Below are 18,636 nucleotides of genomic sequence, written 5' to 3'. Positions count from 1 at the left end.
AACAAATGTTAGAGCATAATAAAAAGACAATGAAGATTTATGTTTGATGTACTTTAAGAATGCAGGAAAACAATGGCTAACTCTCTATTGGGGGCCAAGTAGTGATTCACAGACAAGTTGTTCTTGATCCAAGGTTTAAAGTTTGAGGGGGATACCCTTAGATTACTACAATAATAATAATAATAGAAGTAATTATGAGCAAACTATGGGATGGTTAATTTACCCAATGTTGAATAGTAAGCGATAGAACCTTGATATAAATCTAGCACTTGGTGTAAGGGCCTGATTTGGGACTGAAAAAACAAAACAGAACAAAAAAACAAATGATTAATCAGAGACATAAAACATGTGTACATGTACAGCATCTTTAGATTTGAGAGGCTAAGAGTTCAAAGGGTGGATGACTGGTAAATAGGGCCTGTCTACCTAAAGGAAGAAACTGAGGCAAAAATATATAAAACAGTTTATTCAGGCCAAGGTTGAGGACTGCAGCCCAGTCACAGATTCAAGTTGTCCTGAATATGTGCTCCATTAGTGAGGAGTTACAGAAAGACTTTTAAAGGGGAAAAAAGAGAAGTTAAGGTGAAAGTTCCAAAATTGTTTGCCAAGAATTTACATTAGTTCACTCAAATAACATAAGCTACTGATTAGCTATACGTTGCTTTTTTTGTCATAAATTCCAGGAACATTGCAACAGAGAAAGAATGAGGGTCACATTGTACAACTTCGAATAACATTTGAGTAATTTGTACCTGTTGGATGTTGCTAAAACAAGTGCCTTAAAAAATTATCCAAACATGGGTTAGGAGGATGTGTCTGAGGTCTTATGCTCATATCTCTCTGTGTCTGGTAAGTTATGCAGACCTCACAATGCTCAGATTACTCTGTATGACTCTTTTTTCTCAGGCAGGTAAAGTAGGAGGCTGGAATTAAAGGTTGGAGCAAGATTGTGAATGATTTTATATATCAGGTGTTTCATTACTATGTGTATATCCATAGATGAAGAAAAGATATATATCTTGTTGTTGTTGTTGTTGTGTATTCATTTGTTTTGGTATCTTATGGAATTTCAGAAGGAAACTGTGGCAGCAGTGTCTAGGGTGAATCTTTTGGGGAAGAGAGTAGAGGGTGTTGATAGGAAGTTAAGTAGAGGTATCACAATTATACAGGTGAGAGGATATTGATAAGGAGTCCAATTAAAACAGTAAACACAAGTCTGTAGTATTATGGAATACAAGTTCTGACTAGTAAAATGTATCTTATGATCAAACCCCTACGGCCAAGAAGAAATTTTGCAATACACAAAATAAAGCACTAAATATAAAAAATATTAACATTTAACATGGAAGGAAAAATGAACCAGAAGCAGTAGCCATTTCAACTGTGGCCACATGTTCATATAAGACAGAATATACATGTGGAAACAATTCCATTTTCATAATCAAAGGAAACTATTATCTTCAAAGCAGCAACTTTAGGAAGAAATAAGCAAGACATTAAAGAGGACTCTCTTTGAGTAACTCCATCTGCTAGAGTGAATATCCTTGGATTTTTTGACAGAGATCAGGTAGAACTGCTCATAAAGTGTAAGTGGACAGTGGAGACTAAATTGCCTCTCAGACTGTGATAATGGAAGTCTTAGGTTAGAGGCAATTACAAAACCAAAAATTTGTATTAACTGTTAACCTTTCAATTTTTGAAACATAACCATTTTTTTTAACTCTCTCTCACACTCTCTCTTTTTCTCTCTTTTTTATTTTTATTTTTTGCTCCAGGCACAGACAGGGTGACATTTTGCATTTTCTAGCTATTTTCTGCTAGAGAGATGTTATGTTACGTCAAACCTCTTGATCACATCAAGAGAGAAGTAAAAAGGTTATAAAATAAACAGCTATTGGTTCCCCTAATTAGAGGTAAATTGTACTGTTTCCTCCACCACCAGAGAGGGAAAAAAAGCCTATTGATCCCATCTAAGCCTTAGAATTAGATATTCTTTTAAATCAGGTAAGTCCACAAGCCAATTGATTTTACATGGCACTAAAGAAGCACCATATTATAGTCAGAGATGCAAAGACAAATTTGGATTTATGCTTGTCTTTAATGGTCAAGTAAAGTAGCACCCATCACTATCTTCCTGGATCTCACAGAGTGCATGAAACATAGTAGGAACTCATACATTTCTCTTGCCTGAACAAGTGAATATTGGTCTAGTGATCCAATCCACATGAATCACAGTGTCTAATCTGTTATGAGAACTGATTATACATAAATGTATCTAACAGGAGTCTTGGCACTGCTTTATTCTAATCTCTCCTTAGGCTTAGTTCACTCAAATGGTTTCAATTTTTCAGCCTAGATTAATTTGTTCAGATAAAATTTATATGGGAGCTTAAAGAAATCCAACAAATTAAAAGCAGAGCTTCTGTTACCAAAAAGAGGTTAGAGAACTAAAAATGAGTCTGTCCATTTCTCTAATTCCACCACAACCAGTGATAGGGTTCTGAAAAAATGCAACTTGAAAGCTAATGGTAGAGTCCATATTTATTCTAAATCGATCACATTTTAAAAATATTTTCAGATTTTCTTCTTCATGCATAATAGTCTTTAATCTTGGTCCCTTTTTCCTCTTTCGTTAGTTTCTTTAGCCTTATATGTGGGTGCAGACATGAAAAGGCTTAGTGTTTAAATAAACTTTCAGCAAAATGAGTCATTTGCAAATGAAAAATATAGCCATTGTTTCATTTACCATTAGTTGGTGAATTTTTAAAAGCTGAATTCTTACTGACTTACCTTCATAGGTAATCAATTTTACAGTTTTATTGTAGTGTAATCAACACACAATAAACTGTCCTATTTAAAGTGTACTGCTGGACAAGTTTTGACGTATGTAATTTATCTATGCTAAGGGTTATTTATTTATTTATTTATTTATTTATTTATTTATTTATTTGTCAACTGGTTAGTAGACGGATTGAATCCTGGACCTTGGTGTCATGAGCACCATGCTCTAACCAACTGAGCTAACCAGACAACCATCCCCCTTGTATTTATCTATGCAATAATCTCCATCTTAAGATAATGAACATATCCATCATTCCCCAAAGTTTCTTTATGCCCCTTTATAACCTTCCTTCCCCAATCCTGGTTTCCAAGCAAACACTGATCTGCTTTCTCTCAATATAAAGTGTTTGCATTTTCTAGAATTTCATATGAATGGAATTGTGCAGTATGCACTGTATCTTTCACTCATCATTATTTTGAAATACCCATGTTGTTGTGTTTATCAGGGTATAGTTTGTTACTTTTTGTTGTGGAATGTAGTCCACTGTAATTTGTTTATTTATTGACTTGTTGAGAAGCATTTGTTGTTGCCAGTTTTTGGCTAGTGCAAACAAAGCAACTATGAACATTCATTTGAAAGTCTTTGTATGGACACATTCTTCATTTCTCTTGGATAAATATCTAGGAATGGAATAGCTGGATTATATTATGTGATAGAAACATTTTTAAATTTTTTGAAACTGTCAAAATATTTTCCGAAATTGCTGTGTCAATTTATATTCCCACTAGCAGTAAATGAGAGTTCCAGTTTCTCCATATCCTAACTAACAGTTGGATGGTCAGTCATTTTAATATTAGCAAATTTAATAGGTATGGATCGGTATCTCATCCTGGGTTTAGTTTTCATTTCTTTAATAGTTAATGATGTTCAGCATCTTTTCCTAAGCTTATTTGCAATTGATGTGCAAGAGTGGAACTTCAAAAAGTTTGTGGAAAATGGAGTTAACAGATAATGTGAATCTTTCCATGAATTTTTTGAAAACCACACATATTTCCTTTGGCGAAGTGTCTATTCAAATATTTTGTCCATTTTACTTTCTACTTAGATGTTTGTATTGTTCTTATGAAATTTTAAGACACAGGGACTTTGTTGTATATGTTTTACAAATTCTTTCTCTTAATTTATATCTTGAATTGAAATAATAGTGTCCTTTGATGAGCAAAAGCATTTGATTTTGAAAAAAATCTAATTGTTTTAATATTAATGAAGTATAAATTAATTTTATAGTTCATGAGGCTTTCATTCTGTCTAAGAAACCATTGCCAAACACAAGGTCACTAAGATTTCTTCTATGTATTCTTCTAGAAGATTTATAATTTTAGCTCTTAAAAGCAGTGAGAGTAGGCATCCTTTCCTTGTTTCTGATCTTAGGGCATAAACATTCAGTCTTTCTTCATTAAGCATGCTGTTGGTCAAAGTTTTTTTTTTGTTTGTTTGTTTGTTTGTTTTCATAAAAGCCCTTTATGAGGTTAGAAAGTTTCTTTCTATTCACATTTTGCTGAGAGTTTCTATCATTAGTGGATTTTGGATTTTGATAAATACTTTTAATGCATATTTTGAGATAATTATATGATTTTTTCCTATCTTAATTCAGTGAATTATAATAGTGAATTTTTGCATGCCAAACTGATCTTAGGTTCCTACCATATACCCAAAAGATGATATTGTATTATCCTTTTTATATACTGTTTTATACAATGTGTAGTGGCAAAGGAAATTTTTCCCTTCACCCTTTGAAGGTTTGAGTCTTTAAATCTGCTGAAATAAACTAGACATAGATTAGTGGGGGGAAAAGCATACACATTTATTAACTTGCAAGTGCACAGGAATACACAAAGAAGAGCTAAATGGTTAAAGCTTAAAAACTCTCTTAGTAGGAGAAAGGGAAGTTGGGGATGTAGGCAATCTTAGAGGAAGAATGAATGAGTTTTATGGGATATGCATGGGCCCAAAGAACAGACAATAACCTGGGACAAAGTTCCTCTGGGCTTTGGGGGAGGAAAAGACAAGTTATGGGGATGTGAGGGGCAGAACTGCATTGTGAACAAAGGTTGTGTTATTAAGCAGATAAAGTCTAAGGTAACAGCTGAGAGTAGAAGAAAAGTTTCTCCAGGTGGGTGTGGTGAAGACCTTTAGTTTCTTCTTTGGTGATTAATTTTTTCTGGTTAATGGAATTTTCAGTCAGGGTATTAAAGGCAATTGTATTTCTTTTGGAAGAGCTTCTGTTATTCAGATAAAGAAACTTCAGGAAAAGTCCTCTCTACACTTGGAGGAGGGAAGCAAAGGAATATCAGAGAGACCTTGCCTTAGGCTGCTCCTTGAGTTCAATGCATTCGGCATTCAAAGCTACATACTTTAAATGTTGTTTTCTGAGTTCCAATGATTGTTATAGACTTCCTAGAATTCTGTTACTAATTTTATGTCTGTGTTCATGAGGGACATAGGTCTGTAGTTCACTTTTCTTGTAATATAAAGAAGTTGATTTCTTACCCACTTAACACCATAGGTAATCTGTCATTATATACTCTTCAGTCCCAGCATTTATTCTCTTTTCCTGGACTTTACATATTTTCTTTTACCTTTTTGCCTTGGAAACCTTGGTTTCATTAACAATTTTTTTTTAATCATTACACATTCTAAAGAGTTTTTGTGGCCCTTAACCAATTTCTCCCTAACCACCCACCACCGCTTTCCACTTCTGGTGGCCTCAGTTCGGTTTTCTCCTTTTGAATGTTCGAAGAAGTATTGCGATTTTGGTATCTTGCTTTCTTTCTTTTGAGTTAGTTTGTTTGTTTGTTCTCAGCTCCCACTAATGAGTGTGGACATGCCGTATTTCTCTTTCTGTACCTGGACCCCTCATACATGCCTTTGATTGCTAATGTTAAAACAACTCTGTCTCTCATGTGAAGTGATACAAAAACGTTTCATCACCATTTGTTTTTATTTGAGAATCAGAGATCAGATTGAAAAACAGCAAATGGGTACTTGGTTTGTTCGTTACATAGTTAATAGACAACAATGTTGTAAATACGTATTTTTAAAATATATTTTTAAAATCAAAGCTTTTTTAAAAAATATGATGAGCTATCATAAGCTCTTCAGAAATATCCCTTTTAAGATAAGTGTTTATCTATATAGAAGTCTTTGTACTAAGTGCTAATTTGTATAGAGAAGTCTGGTCCAGGATGCAAACAACTCATAATGGTGATGCTCTGTTGCATCACATTCCTCCGAATGGCAATATGATTTCCCTTAGCTCTCTTTGGGATCTTTTTTATTTAAAATATGCCTTGTCAAGACCAGAGATGAGATGCTGCAACAGATTTGCAGCCCTAGGAAGAAGAAAGACAAAGAAAGCAGAGAAGTTGGTAGTGTGTGCTACCGCACGTAAGGTAATTAAAAATTTGGAGAATTTGTGTTCAGATCATGTTTCTTTTGGTAAGTGAGAAAACTTAATTTGGAGACTTTTTAAATTTCCAAAAACATGAGCAGTCAGTGTTGCTAAATAAACTGAAGTCTTCCCTCTCCCCTTTGTATGTATCCACTAAGATTTTTCAGTCACACTTTCAGAAACTTCCTCCCTAGGATAAATGATCTTGCAAAATGCACACATGGCATCAAGAATAAAACCTAGCATAACAATAACATAACATTACAAATAAAAATCGTAAACAGCAGCCTGGAGTTCTGTTTCTGAGTTTGAAAAGAATTGTTTTTTTCTGAAGACTTTATTTTTTTTAGAACAGTTTTAGGTTCATAACAAAATCAGGAGGATGGTACAGAGACTTCCCATATACCTCCTGCCCCTACACTTGCACAGCCTCTCCTATTATCAATATCCCCCTTCAGAGTGGTACATTTGTTATAGCTGATGAAGCTAGACTGACACATCATCATCACCCAATGTCCATTAGGGTTCACTCCCAGTGCTGTACATTCTAGAGTTTGGACAGATGTATAATGACATGTATCCCACATTATAATATCATATGAAGTATTTTCACTGCCTTAAAAATCCTCTGTCCTCCACCTATTAATCCTTTCCTACTCCTAAGAATTAATTTTTTAATGTTGAATTGTCTAGGTATTTGTTAGAGGTTAATGATCAATTTTAAACAAATTAACATTCAAATCTTAAAATATTGTACATAATTAGTGGATTATGAATCATCCTAACATAAAAATATATTATGAAGTATTTTTCACTAAAACACAAAGGCTTATTACAAAACAGAGGTATTAAGTTTGAGAGATACTAAGAGTTGAGCTTAAAGTGTGGTAATAGATTTTCATTGTATCCCAAATGTCTAAAGCTTCCAAACACTAGATTTTGCAGGGAAGCAAACATATGTAGGAAACATAGTAACTTAATAAATGTTATGTATATTTTTCAGAGTGAAATTCTAAAAGAAACCTAATAGACTAGAAATGTAATAGAGTATGCTGGGAAAATGCAATTAAGAAAACTGTGGTAGTCAAGTATGCAAATTATGTCCATCTGTTGAACAAACCCTTGGGATAACATAGAATTGATGGAAAGAAATGAATGATTATTTTCTAAATGTTCCTGTCATAAATCATCCATTTTACATCTAAATATGAACATAGTAACTCTTTCTAACCATTCTTAGTAAGCCAGAACCTATTCTTGATCTGAATGACTTAAGCCCAAAAGACAGACCAAGAACTAGAATAAAGTCAGATCCATTTTTATCATTAAATCTACATCAAACTTGAGCCAATTCAGTCTCTCAAATGAACTTGGCAATGACTGAGCTTCCTGGAATTGTACAACCCAAATAGACAGTGATTAGGGCAGGAAATGAGTAGTAGAAAAACCCTGGAGTTTTGAAAAGGCCCTGTTTTAAATATGACTTTCAGGGCAGTGTCAGGGGTCAGAAAGTTATCGTGCTTTTCTAGTGGAAACCCACATTAAATCACAGCTCTTCTTATTCAGTTCCAGGTAGGATACTTACTGGAATTACTACATTTGAGAAAAAATATAGACCTTGAGGTTCCAGAATGCACTAGAATAATTCACACACCAAAGTTGTATGTCTCACACAAAGGAGAAGATACATGTCAGGCTACTAACACTAGGTTTACCCAGTTTATCTTTTAAGTGGCCTCATCAGGGTTCATTTTCCTATTGAAATTTCAAGAGCAGTAAGTCACTAGTTACTTAAAAATGTGCATACTTGGGATGCAGTTGTTCTTATATAATCTGTAAAGTGAAATCACTGTGGATAAGAAAGTTTAATGAGAATTGATTGTCTCACATGTAAGACATGTTATAAAACTCTCAGAGCTCATGAATGTTGACTACCAGACCAGCTGGTGTTTGGCAGTTCCGTTTTGTGCCACCATTTGTTTTTCTGCAGGTGCCCAGAAATAGTTTGTGATATCACCAAGTGTCTTCTAATTTTAGATTTCTCGACAACATGTGCTGGTTAATGGTCAAATGGGGTACCATAACCTTCCCGGTTCTAACCATTTCGACATGGACAGCAAACTGTACTCTTTAATGTACTGAATCTTTCTTATGCATAACGTGGGAATTTTTGTTAGTAAATGGAGCACAGTGATGATTGGTTGTAAGTAGTCCTAGTATATTTTGGCTCACCTACACGATTTCACACTGAATTTAACATTTCCAGCTTCCAAGAAAAAAAAAAAAAAAAGCAAGCAATCTATTGAGGTATAATGCTTCACTAATAATCTGAACTTAATTAGATTAACATTTTCAATATTTAAACTTTTTACCATTGGGCCAACCTGTGGTGCACTCGGGAGAGTGTGGCGCTCCCTCCGCGGGTTCGGATCCTTTATAGGGATGGCCAGTGCACTCACTGGCTGAGTGCAGTGCGGAGGACACCAAGCCAAGGGTTGCGATCCCCTTACCGGTCACAAAAAAGACAAAAAAAAAAAAAAAAAAAAAAATTACCATTGAAGTAATACGTGTTCATTGTTAAAGAGAATATAGAGAGGGGGAAAAAGTAAGGAATACATAGAAAATTAAAATTATTGACAATCTCGATACAAAAGATATATTTTTAAGCATCATTTAATAATACTGTTTTCTGTCCGTGTGTATATATGTATATATACACACACATACATACATAAACACACATAATCATGTGTGTTGCCTTAAAACAGTTTAATGATCTAACTATAACTATTATAATCATGCCTCATAAATTAGAAAAATATATCAAGGGTCCTATATAACGAGAATTTCAGACTTTCAATACTGAATTATTTTATCCCCCAAAGTATATTTAGAAATCTTTGTGGCAATTAAAATGTATTTCAGTTTGACTCTTATTGTTGTTGTGAGATAAACAATTAGTATTCACTTCATTCTTTACTGAACTTCATCTTGATCCAAGAAGTAAAAGAAAGAATTGTGATCACTTATTTATTTAAACTATAAACATATATTAAAGCATTAATCAAAATATTCAGAATAACTATTATTTAACAACAATTATACATTTGAAATTCAGCAGTGCGTTGCCAAAAATTTTCAGGTCTTCACTCAGATTTCTTGAATAACTGTGAAGTGTTCCTTGTTTATATTTTTTGTTTTTAAATTTTTAACCAATTTGATAATTCCATAAAATCTGATTTTAGGTATATATGCAAACATTATCTATCCTCTATGGGTTTAATTCTCTAGTAATCAATGAACTAAAATAAAATTATGTGTCAGGTGTAATATGAAAGTTGAGAGAAATATGTATATCAAGAAAAAACAAACAAAAAAACAAAGCTTGGGTGTTTTGGGTTCAGCAAAAGCCATCAGAGTATTTTCAAAACATGTGTTCTGGAGATCTCCACGTGTTCTTCACAGGTCCATTTTTAAAGGTGGTTTTATCAGATAATTATTTTAAGATTGAGGGGAGAATCTTCATATGTTTTAAAATTAATACCTTTTCTTAATGGAAACATGTATCATCTCTAACAAAGACACGTAGAGACAGATATTACCCAACACATTTAGTTGTTACCGTTTGGTAGCTAACTAGCAAGACACATCTCAGGGCAGAGATTTATTGAAGACTCCTATACAGCAGAAAGTTTCAACTTCATCTTAAGTCTGTTTCCTCAGGTGAGTTCCTCTTAGGCCTGTTAAAATAATGGTACATACTTTTATTCAGTTTCTACTTATTATTATAATTATTATTATAAACTAATTCAGCACTATATCCACTTTTGATTTTATTAATTCTTGTATTTATAAATATTTATTAAGAACCTTGTGTGTCTTAGAGCTGCATTGGGAATACAATGATTAGCATGGGAGAAAAGACCATTATGCTATCACGGTTTTGATTTTTTTGTTACACACTAACTTCTAGAATTCAAATATTTGATGCAGGTAGAAGTTGAATGCACCTGACAATAAAAGCGTTCTGGGTAGGACTCTGCAGAGTAACACTTGCACATGAGATCCTCTTTTTATCTCACAGGTTTAGTCAACTGAAACAGTCTCAATTAACACACATATACCCAGAATTATGGTAATGTCTATCATTCTTTTTGCATAATCTAGACCAGTGCTTTTCAAAGTGAAGTACTTAGACCAGCAGCATCAACATCAACTGAGGATTTATAAAAAATGCACGTTTGGGGACCCCACTCCAGACCTACTGGATCAGAAGAAACACTGGAAGTGGGGCATAGTAATCTGTGTGTTAACTCTCCAAGACAAGTGGACCACAGGTCTAGACTAAATATTAACATTGTTTTTAACCACAATTTGTAATGAATGCCACTACCACAGTGGATATTTTAAATAATCAATGGAATCTTAAGGCTCTAGAATACTTTTATTCCAATGAACAAATCAACTTGCTGTCTATATTATTTTTCATTGCGCTAACAATGATTATATCAACAAAATCATGTGATATTAATTGATACCTTTCCTTTGACACAAAGAGTGCTAAATTACTCCCATCAAGCTTACATTAAATAGTCTAAAACTTTTAATGACAAAACATCTTTTATATTCACTAGTATTAGTATTTAATTTGCAAGTACAAAATAGCAGTGCAAAAATGAATTGTATTTTAATTGAACATTTTAATGCCTGATATAAACATTGAATCATTCTTGTGGAAGATAAATGGTTAGATTGATTTATTAATTCAATAATCAAATTCCTACTATATGCAAGTCTTTATAGAGGAGGCTGCAAATTTGGTAGTATGACATCAGTAGTGTCCTGAAGAACTTATAACAGGAAATATGCATGCATAGCTCTATAATATAAGATACCATGCAAAATTCCAGAAGGGAGGAATGTATACTGCGTGAATTTAAAGGCAGGAGAAATCTCTGATCTGGACCTTCTGAGTTGCTTTTTGTTGACAGTACCATTTTCACTAATGCCATTAAGCCTAAAAGCTGAATTACATTTTGAGAGGGATAACACAGTGGAAAGGGGTTTCCAGGAAGAAGAAAGAGCATAAGCAAAGGAAGGGAGGGCCGAACTCCTAAAACCCTTTGTTTGGAGAGTATCAAATAATGAGGTTCTTTAGAAATTGAAGTATGTGCCTAAAATCATTAGTAATATGCCTCAAGGCTTGTTTTGAGAACTTAGAAAATATAGTAAAAACTATAGTAGAAATTTATGGGCTACTGAGAGTTTGGTGATGGAAAGCACATGAGCCAATTAAATTAAAAAATGCATGTATCCCTTTTATTATATAGAATGGATTAGAAGAACATATAATTTGAGGCAGGCTGAATAATTAGAAATTTTATTTAATCCTTGTCTAAGGAAGAGGAAATAAGACTCTGAGTAAGAGAAGGAAGGGGCTTGGATAGAGGACTGAGAGGGACAGCATAAGTGACAGGCCCTGAGGCAGCCTCCTAAAGTTAAGGCAGATTTCAAAATATTGAAAAATAATAAAGGAACAATGTCTACGTTACCTGATAGAAGGAAAAATTCAGGGCAGGGAAAATGATGAATTTATCTGGGGACATGCTACTGTTGCTTTGTTTGGGGAACTAGCAGGACTAGGAGCAGGTGACAAAGTGTAACTTGAGCTTGGGAGAATGGTTGAAGCTAAAGAGGGACATGTGAGAACTCCTTCTTTGGTGTTCATTAATATTATTGGTTCACAAAAGTGAACCTCTTTCCAGAATGGATTTTGGTAATTAATCCATCCTTTATTCAACGATTTTGTATTAAGCTCTTACTATATTCCCAATGCTATTCAAGGCATTGCTGATACAGCAGTTAAGAGAACATTAGTTCCTGCCCTCATGGTGCTTACATTCTAGATGGTTATTAAGAGTAAAGGGGAATTAGAAGAATGTACATAGGCATTATTTAAGTGTTTCCAGTTAAAGGTAAAACATTTGCTATGTCCCTGACCTCTTTCTAGAGTCACCCATTTTTCAATATGACATATTGATCCAAATTATGCTCTTTTAAAATTTTCATATATATAAAAATAGTTCAAGTATTACATTTCCTGCCATACTAATTCCCAGACTGAATATGATATCACTTGAAAAAATTAACGTGAGGTTTCCCAATATACCTTCACATTTATGACAGAACTAATAATATCTATATACTTAACTGTAGATTTTATGGGTAGCATAATTCTAATTGGCAAATAAAATATAATGAGAAAAAAATCTGTTCGTTTTTTGGTAAACTATTGCTCATAACTTGGCTTTCTTGAGCAAAAATGTTCATATTTTATTTAATATGATTTTCTTTAAAAAAAAGGAATAAAACCAAAAAGGAAAAGAGTCAGAGATCTCAAGCTGTTGGACTTTGAAATTTTGGCAGAGAATTATTTTTTATGAAAAAATTTTTTGGATGAGAATTCAAAACATCCACCTCTACATCCCCATTCAGGTTTCCATAATGCTACTTCAGAACACACAAAACAATGAAAAATCTAGCGTATCCTACTGGGGAAATCATTTGAAATGTTGGCATGCAAGTAGAGAGAATTCTGGTGATCCCTGTATACATCCAAACCCCTCACTTTCCTTATCTGACCTCAATCACTATCATTTCTATGAAACCACCAGAATCCTCAGCATTGATATGCAAATGAGTGCACCGAGTAGCCACACTATTCATTTTCCACGTGCTTTGCAAGCCAGAATTCTGAAAGGCTTTCGGTAATTTAACACACCACACCATCAATGATTTCAAACAAAAACGGTCAACCAGTTTCATATACACTAGAGTAGTTTGTAGAGAGACCTTGACATATTCTTGATGATTGTTTTAAGTTTGTTAAATGCCACTGAAGGTTTTTTTTTTTTTTTTTTTAATGGATAAAATAGTAGTAAGGCAGAATGGAGTTTTTAAAATCTTTGTTTCCACTTATGCTCTTTCAAATCACATAAAACATATGGTACAGTTGACATTTGAGTTGTAAGATCAAATGGAAAATGTTGGCCCTGTTTTGTGTAAGTTGCATTTCTTTTTTAGCAGAGCAATTAAATTGTCTCTCTGATACACACTACTCTCATTGCCTATTAGCTTGCTGTACTCTTTGGAGAGGAATGAAAATTGAAATGGGATACAGATTATGATAATGGAACTTAAAAGGAGGGAAAGCAAAAGGAATTTACTCCTTTTCTATTTTCCTTCTCCTAATTCTTAAGGTAATTACAAGACTCTGGAGATGTGAACATCTTTATTACCTATGCAAAACGCCATCTGCTGGAAGCATATTTTGCAAGCCTGCAGGGCCTGAATATGAGAAAAATCTGTTTAGTAAAAGTGATGCTTTGCTGTACTGTTCGACTACTCAAGTGCCAGGCTTTCCTTAGGTGTCCCAAGAGCTCTATTTCTAAGAACGTAAAAAAGAAGTGGGAAACATCTAGAAAGAGATTTGATTTCATCCAGCCGTTACTATCATATCCTCTTTTTACTAATGCTCTATTCTAGAGCAGAGTATAATATCTGAATTAGTGGATGGTTCCAGTTATCTCATTAAGAATACTTCCGCCAATGATTTGCGAATCGGAACAAATTGAATAACTGTGAATGGCTACCCAAAGATCATTCATTTAACAAGCATTTATTAAGCACTTAGTATTTGTCAGGCAATTTGCCTAAATGCTGAGGATACAAAGAGAGGAGCACAGAAGCACACATGTGCATGTGGGTGCGAGTGCACCGCCCCCTGCCTCAAACATTCTACTATCCAAAAACTCACTACTTACATAAGCAGAGAGTACAATAATTCCCTGAAACTTACAACCAGAGTGGTAACAGGGTGTCTTTTATACTTAGGTTGACTTTTTTTTTTAAAGTAATTGCATTTTTTTTTCTTTTTCTAACTTGCTAAACCTCTGTTTAATTATCCTTTCTGTGAAGCCTTCAATTTTTATTGCTTCTCTGAGTGTTTTTCCCCTCAGTTTCTCTCTATTCCACTTGCTATCCATTTTTCTTCCTTTTCTCCTTTTTCTTCTTTAACCCTTCTTATCTCAGTCTTATATTATCCTTCTTCATCAAACACGAAACCATGCATTTTTAAGTCACACCTGGTTTGGGACATTTGAAAGCCAGGTTAGAGTTAACTGTTACTTTGGAACATAATTTATCTTGATCAGGGTCTCTGACTTATCAAACTTAGCTTCATCATCTCAAGCAGTGTTCTCTCTTTCTTGGGTCCAACACTATGGTTATTTTGTAACATGGATGACCAGCAGCACCAAGCCTTCCTCATTACCATCCTAGAGACTTGAGGGAACCTCAAAGAGATAAGATCCCTTATAACCTACCACTACAGTAATGGTATAAATATGTAAAATAAGCTTTAAATACCAGAATCACTATGGGCTAAACAGTGCTCCTTCCACAACTGACCCAAATAAATAACAATGATAGAAAACTGAAAGCTTCTGTTATATTTTGATGCATGTATCAAAAATGGTTTTATATCCCATCTCAACTTAAAAACAAATGTAAACAAACAACTTGGATGAAAATTTAAAGAACAGCCAAAAAAAATTAATTTGGATTTCAAAGCTGAAATTAGCCTGGCTCCTTCACTCAATGTTTAGGACATATTAGGAGAAAGGAAAATAGGTCTCAAGGCCCAAGGAACTACAAATACCTCTTTCTGATCTCAATGCTTCATGAAGGTGTATAGATAGATACAGGTACAGATATAGATAGTTACTTATGCATACACACACTAATGTCACATGAGGCTACTTTAAAAAATTCATAGAAAAATGGAAATAAAAGATGATAAGAACTTTTGAAGACCCCTAGTACATAAGTATCTTAGTCAAGAAGGACCAAGATCAAGTAGTTCTCAAGGTTTCACCTACTTTGTTAGGGCTGCCATAACAAAGTACCACAAACTGGGTAGCTTAAACAACACAGAGATTTATTGTCTCACAGTGCTGGAGGCTGGAAGTCTGAGATCAAGTTGTTGGCAGAGTTGGTTCCTCCCAAGGTTATAAGGGAGAAATTTGTCCCATGCCTCTTTTCCTAGCTCCTAGTGGTTGGCTGGCAATCTTTGGTGTTCCCCAGATTCTGCTGTATCATTCTGATCTCCATCTTCATCTCCACATGGTGTTCTCTCTGTGTGCATACCTGTATCAAAATGTCCTCTTTTCAGAAGACCAGTCATGTTTGATTAGGGTCCCAGTCTACTCCAGTATGACCTCATCCTTACTAGCTGTATTTCCAAATAAGGTCACATTCTGAGGTATTGGGAGTTAGTACTTCAATATGTTATTTTTGAGGGGCACAATTCAAACTATGACACATACAGTTCTCCACACTACCATTAAAAAGTTCAGCCTAGTAGGCTTGGGTAACGGTGAAGACTTTTTTACTTAGCAGGGAGCTTAGGAAGCCAAATGCTGACATCTGTAGCTGAATATGCCGACTATTCACACCTCAAAAGTACTGTCCATGAGGTCTGTGACTAAAATGTCAGTTTATACTTGAAAGGCATTAGTATCAAAAGCATAACTTGAGAATTGAAATACACTATAGGCATACACAATGGTTCACCACTCATGGGCAAACTAGAAATGTACATCAGTAAATTAGACAGTATTAAAGCTTGTAAATTACAATAAAAATTATCTTTGTCTCATTTTCTGATACTATAGTCATTGCTTAAAACTAGTTGGTGCTGATCTCATGAATCTGCAAAATATCAAGCTTTGTTCTTAGCCCTTCTGAAATATCAACCATTGAGGGATTCTGTAAGAAACAATGTCTCCATTAGTGTGTTCACATTGCCAAAGTAGACATTATTTTGTAATTAACAGTTTGAAAATATTCTGATAGAAACATAAAGTTAACTTAGCATTTTAATTTGGAAATATCTGTAAGGGGGGACAAAGTTTTGTATATATTAAGTTATGCAGACAGAATACATATGTTTGTGTAATTACATATATATTTATACATACAATATGTAAAATGGTTTATAATAACAAAGTAATGTATAATATATAAAATATATAATTTATTACTAGAGAATAAATATATTACCTCTACAGCTATATCTGTTTTAATTTTTTTAATAAGCCCCTTTTATCAAAAAGAAAAAGAAATAAAGAATTGATAATAAAGCAGGCAAAAAAAAAAAAATTACCTTTACCTGAATTTTGAAGAGTAGGTAGCTGATGGCAAATATTTCTTGTTTTCTTTCTTTCTTTCTTTTTTTTTTTTTAGGAGGGGAGGCCTTTTCTTTTATTATTTAGGGTTTCTCTGCATGCAAACATAGGATCTCCCTACCTCAATCCCAATGTCTCTGTCATCCCCATAACCAGTACACCAGTCCCTGAAGAGTCCCCTTTAAAATCATCAATAAAAACGGAGGGATGAAAGGCCTGATTACTCTCAGGCTGGACAGCTCCTGGTGAGCCAGCAGGGCAGGGCTGTGAGGCAGAGGGGTGTTCGTTGCTACGTGGGAAGGTATAGGCGTTCCCAGCACCAGAGGCTCCCCCAGACGGGAGGGGAGCCCCACATGTCTAGCCTGTGCTGAGCTAGTGGTTATAGTTTAAAATCTGCAGGAGGGCCTGAGTAGGTGGCTTCTAGAGTAAAGGGAGGGGACACATCAGGATTGGGGGGGGCTGGGGCTATCAGCTCCTCTTGAGGCCCCACCGTGAGGCAGGAACAAGCAAAAGTTCCCTTGTGGCTTGCTGATGGGAGGCGACAGGGGAATCCATCCTGAACCCATGACTGGCACAGGCAGGGAGGCCACACAGCTCTGCCCAGAGTAGATGAACAGTGGTGTCTGAGAGAAGGGACAGGAGGACAAGGCCACCTCCATACCCCAAATGAGGCGCTTGCAGCTGGCATGGCCCAGTGTGGCATGGCAGGAGGGCGTGGCTTGGCAGATGAGGAAGGAGAGGGACACAGCAAGGGTGGCCTGAGCTCCCGCCTCAAACATGTGATCACTTAATTCAAAGGTCACGACTTCCTCCAGATCTGTGTCCAGAGTTTTGAAAAAATGGAACATGGTCTCCAGTGGCACCAGGCAGTACACAAGGTTGTCAAAGTCTATGGGCAGGTCATTCCCGGAGTAGCAAGTGATAATGAGCTCATACAGCTTCTTGCTGAGGTCAAAGCCTGCAGACTCAACAGCCATCTGCATCTCATAGGTGCTCATGCTGCCCAACATGTCCACGTCAACTTCTTCTGGAAGATGGACAGGTAATTCCAGATGCGGCTCCACAGGACATGAACTGCACCAGGCCCAGCTTCCTTTTGCCATCACGGTCCATGAGGCTCCCCATGCAGCAGGGTGACCCCGCGCTGAAGCCCTTGGTCTGCAGGCCTTTGGGTTTGCTGATGATCCTGTTGAGGACGTTCTGCAGCTCTTTGACGCTGACCTCCAAGTCCTCCCCTGCCAGTTGCCTGAAGAGGGCCTCGAAGTTCTCATCAGTTTCATGTGAGAACACTTGCTCGTCAGGGAGGCTGGCCTGGACCTGGTCATCTAGCTCCTTGATCCCAGTGCTCACCTCCGAGAAGAAGTGCAGCACGAAGTCCCCTCCCTGTCCCCCTCGAAGGTGGAGGGTACCAGCACATTCTTCAGGCGACAGGCAAAAGCGGGTGCTGATCACCTGCAGGTTGATGGACTGCTCTGAGCGCAGCTGGGACGCTTTGGCCAGGGAGAAGTCACGCTTCCAGTGCAGGGCCGGCTGTCCTTCCAGCCCCCGGGGGACCTTGGAGAGCGCGAGGCCGGTGATCTTCATGTCGCCGGTGGTGCGCCCAAGTGACGGCCAGCATGAAGCTGCAGCCGGACTGGCCATCCCATGAGCGTCCACGCCATCCACCTCCTGCAGCCGGACCTTGAACTGGGGGTTCACCCAGAAGGTGGGTGAGTGGTTTCGGCAGCCCCCGCGGGGGCGCTCCCCTCCGTGATGGCAGATATTTACTGTGCTCTCAGAGTAGCTCTAATGGATTTTCTTACATTTGAATACTCACTTTCTACCTAAGAAATGCTTCGTAGTTAGAGCTAATTATAGTTGTTAAAGTTGTAATAAACAATAGACTGATGCCCATTATTATTCAGATGACAATCAATATTAACCTGAGGGTTGGCTAATGCTGAGTGTTTAATATACAGAAATATCCTGTGGATATGGGAACACACCTTCTCAATCTTGCAAGAGCCTTCCCTAATTGACTTAAGAAAACAAAATGTGAAAACAAAATGTTCAAACATAAACAGGAAAGCTTCCTTGAGGTTCAGTGTCAGATGCAAGCCCATTACTAGAACAGTAATTTTTTTAAATGCACAGATCCCTTTCCTTCAGTGTGAATG

General features: G+C 36.1%; 1 protein-coding gene across 1 annotated transcript; it reads right to left on the bottom strand.

The window, feature by feature from the left end:
• Window positions 1-7,412: 7,412 nt before the first annotated feature.
• On the bottom strand, window positions 7,413-18,064 carry LOC134364530 (calpain-1 catalytic subunit-like). The gene is given in 4 exon segments (XM_063080421.1): window positions 7,413-7,468; window positions 17,268-17,502; window positions 17,505-17,551; window positions 17,554-18,064. Coding segments are annotated over 4 exon segments (849 nt in total).
• Between the last annotated feature and the right edge of the window lie 572 nt (window positions 18,065-18,636).

The sequence above is a fragment of the Cynocephalus volans genome, chromosome 16, assembly GCF_027409185.1.
Source record: "Cynocephalus volans isolate mCynVol1 chromosome 16, mCynVol1.pri, whole genome shotgun sequence".
Taxonomy (NCBI): Eukaryota; Metazoa; Chordata; class Mammalia; order Dermoptera; family Cynocephalidae; genus Cynocephalus; species Cynocephalus volans.
The sequence above is the reverse complement of the archived record's forward strand: the minus strand, read 5'-3'. Positions and strand labels throughout refer to the sequence as shown.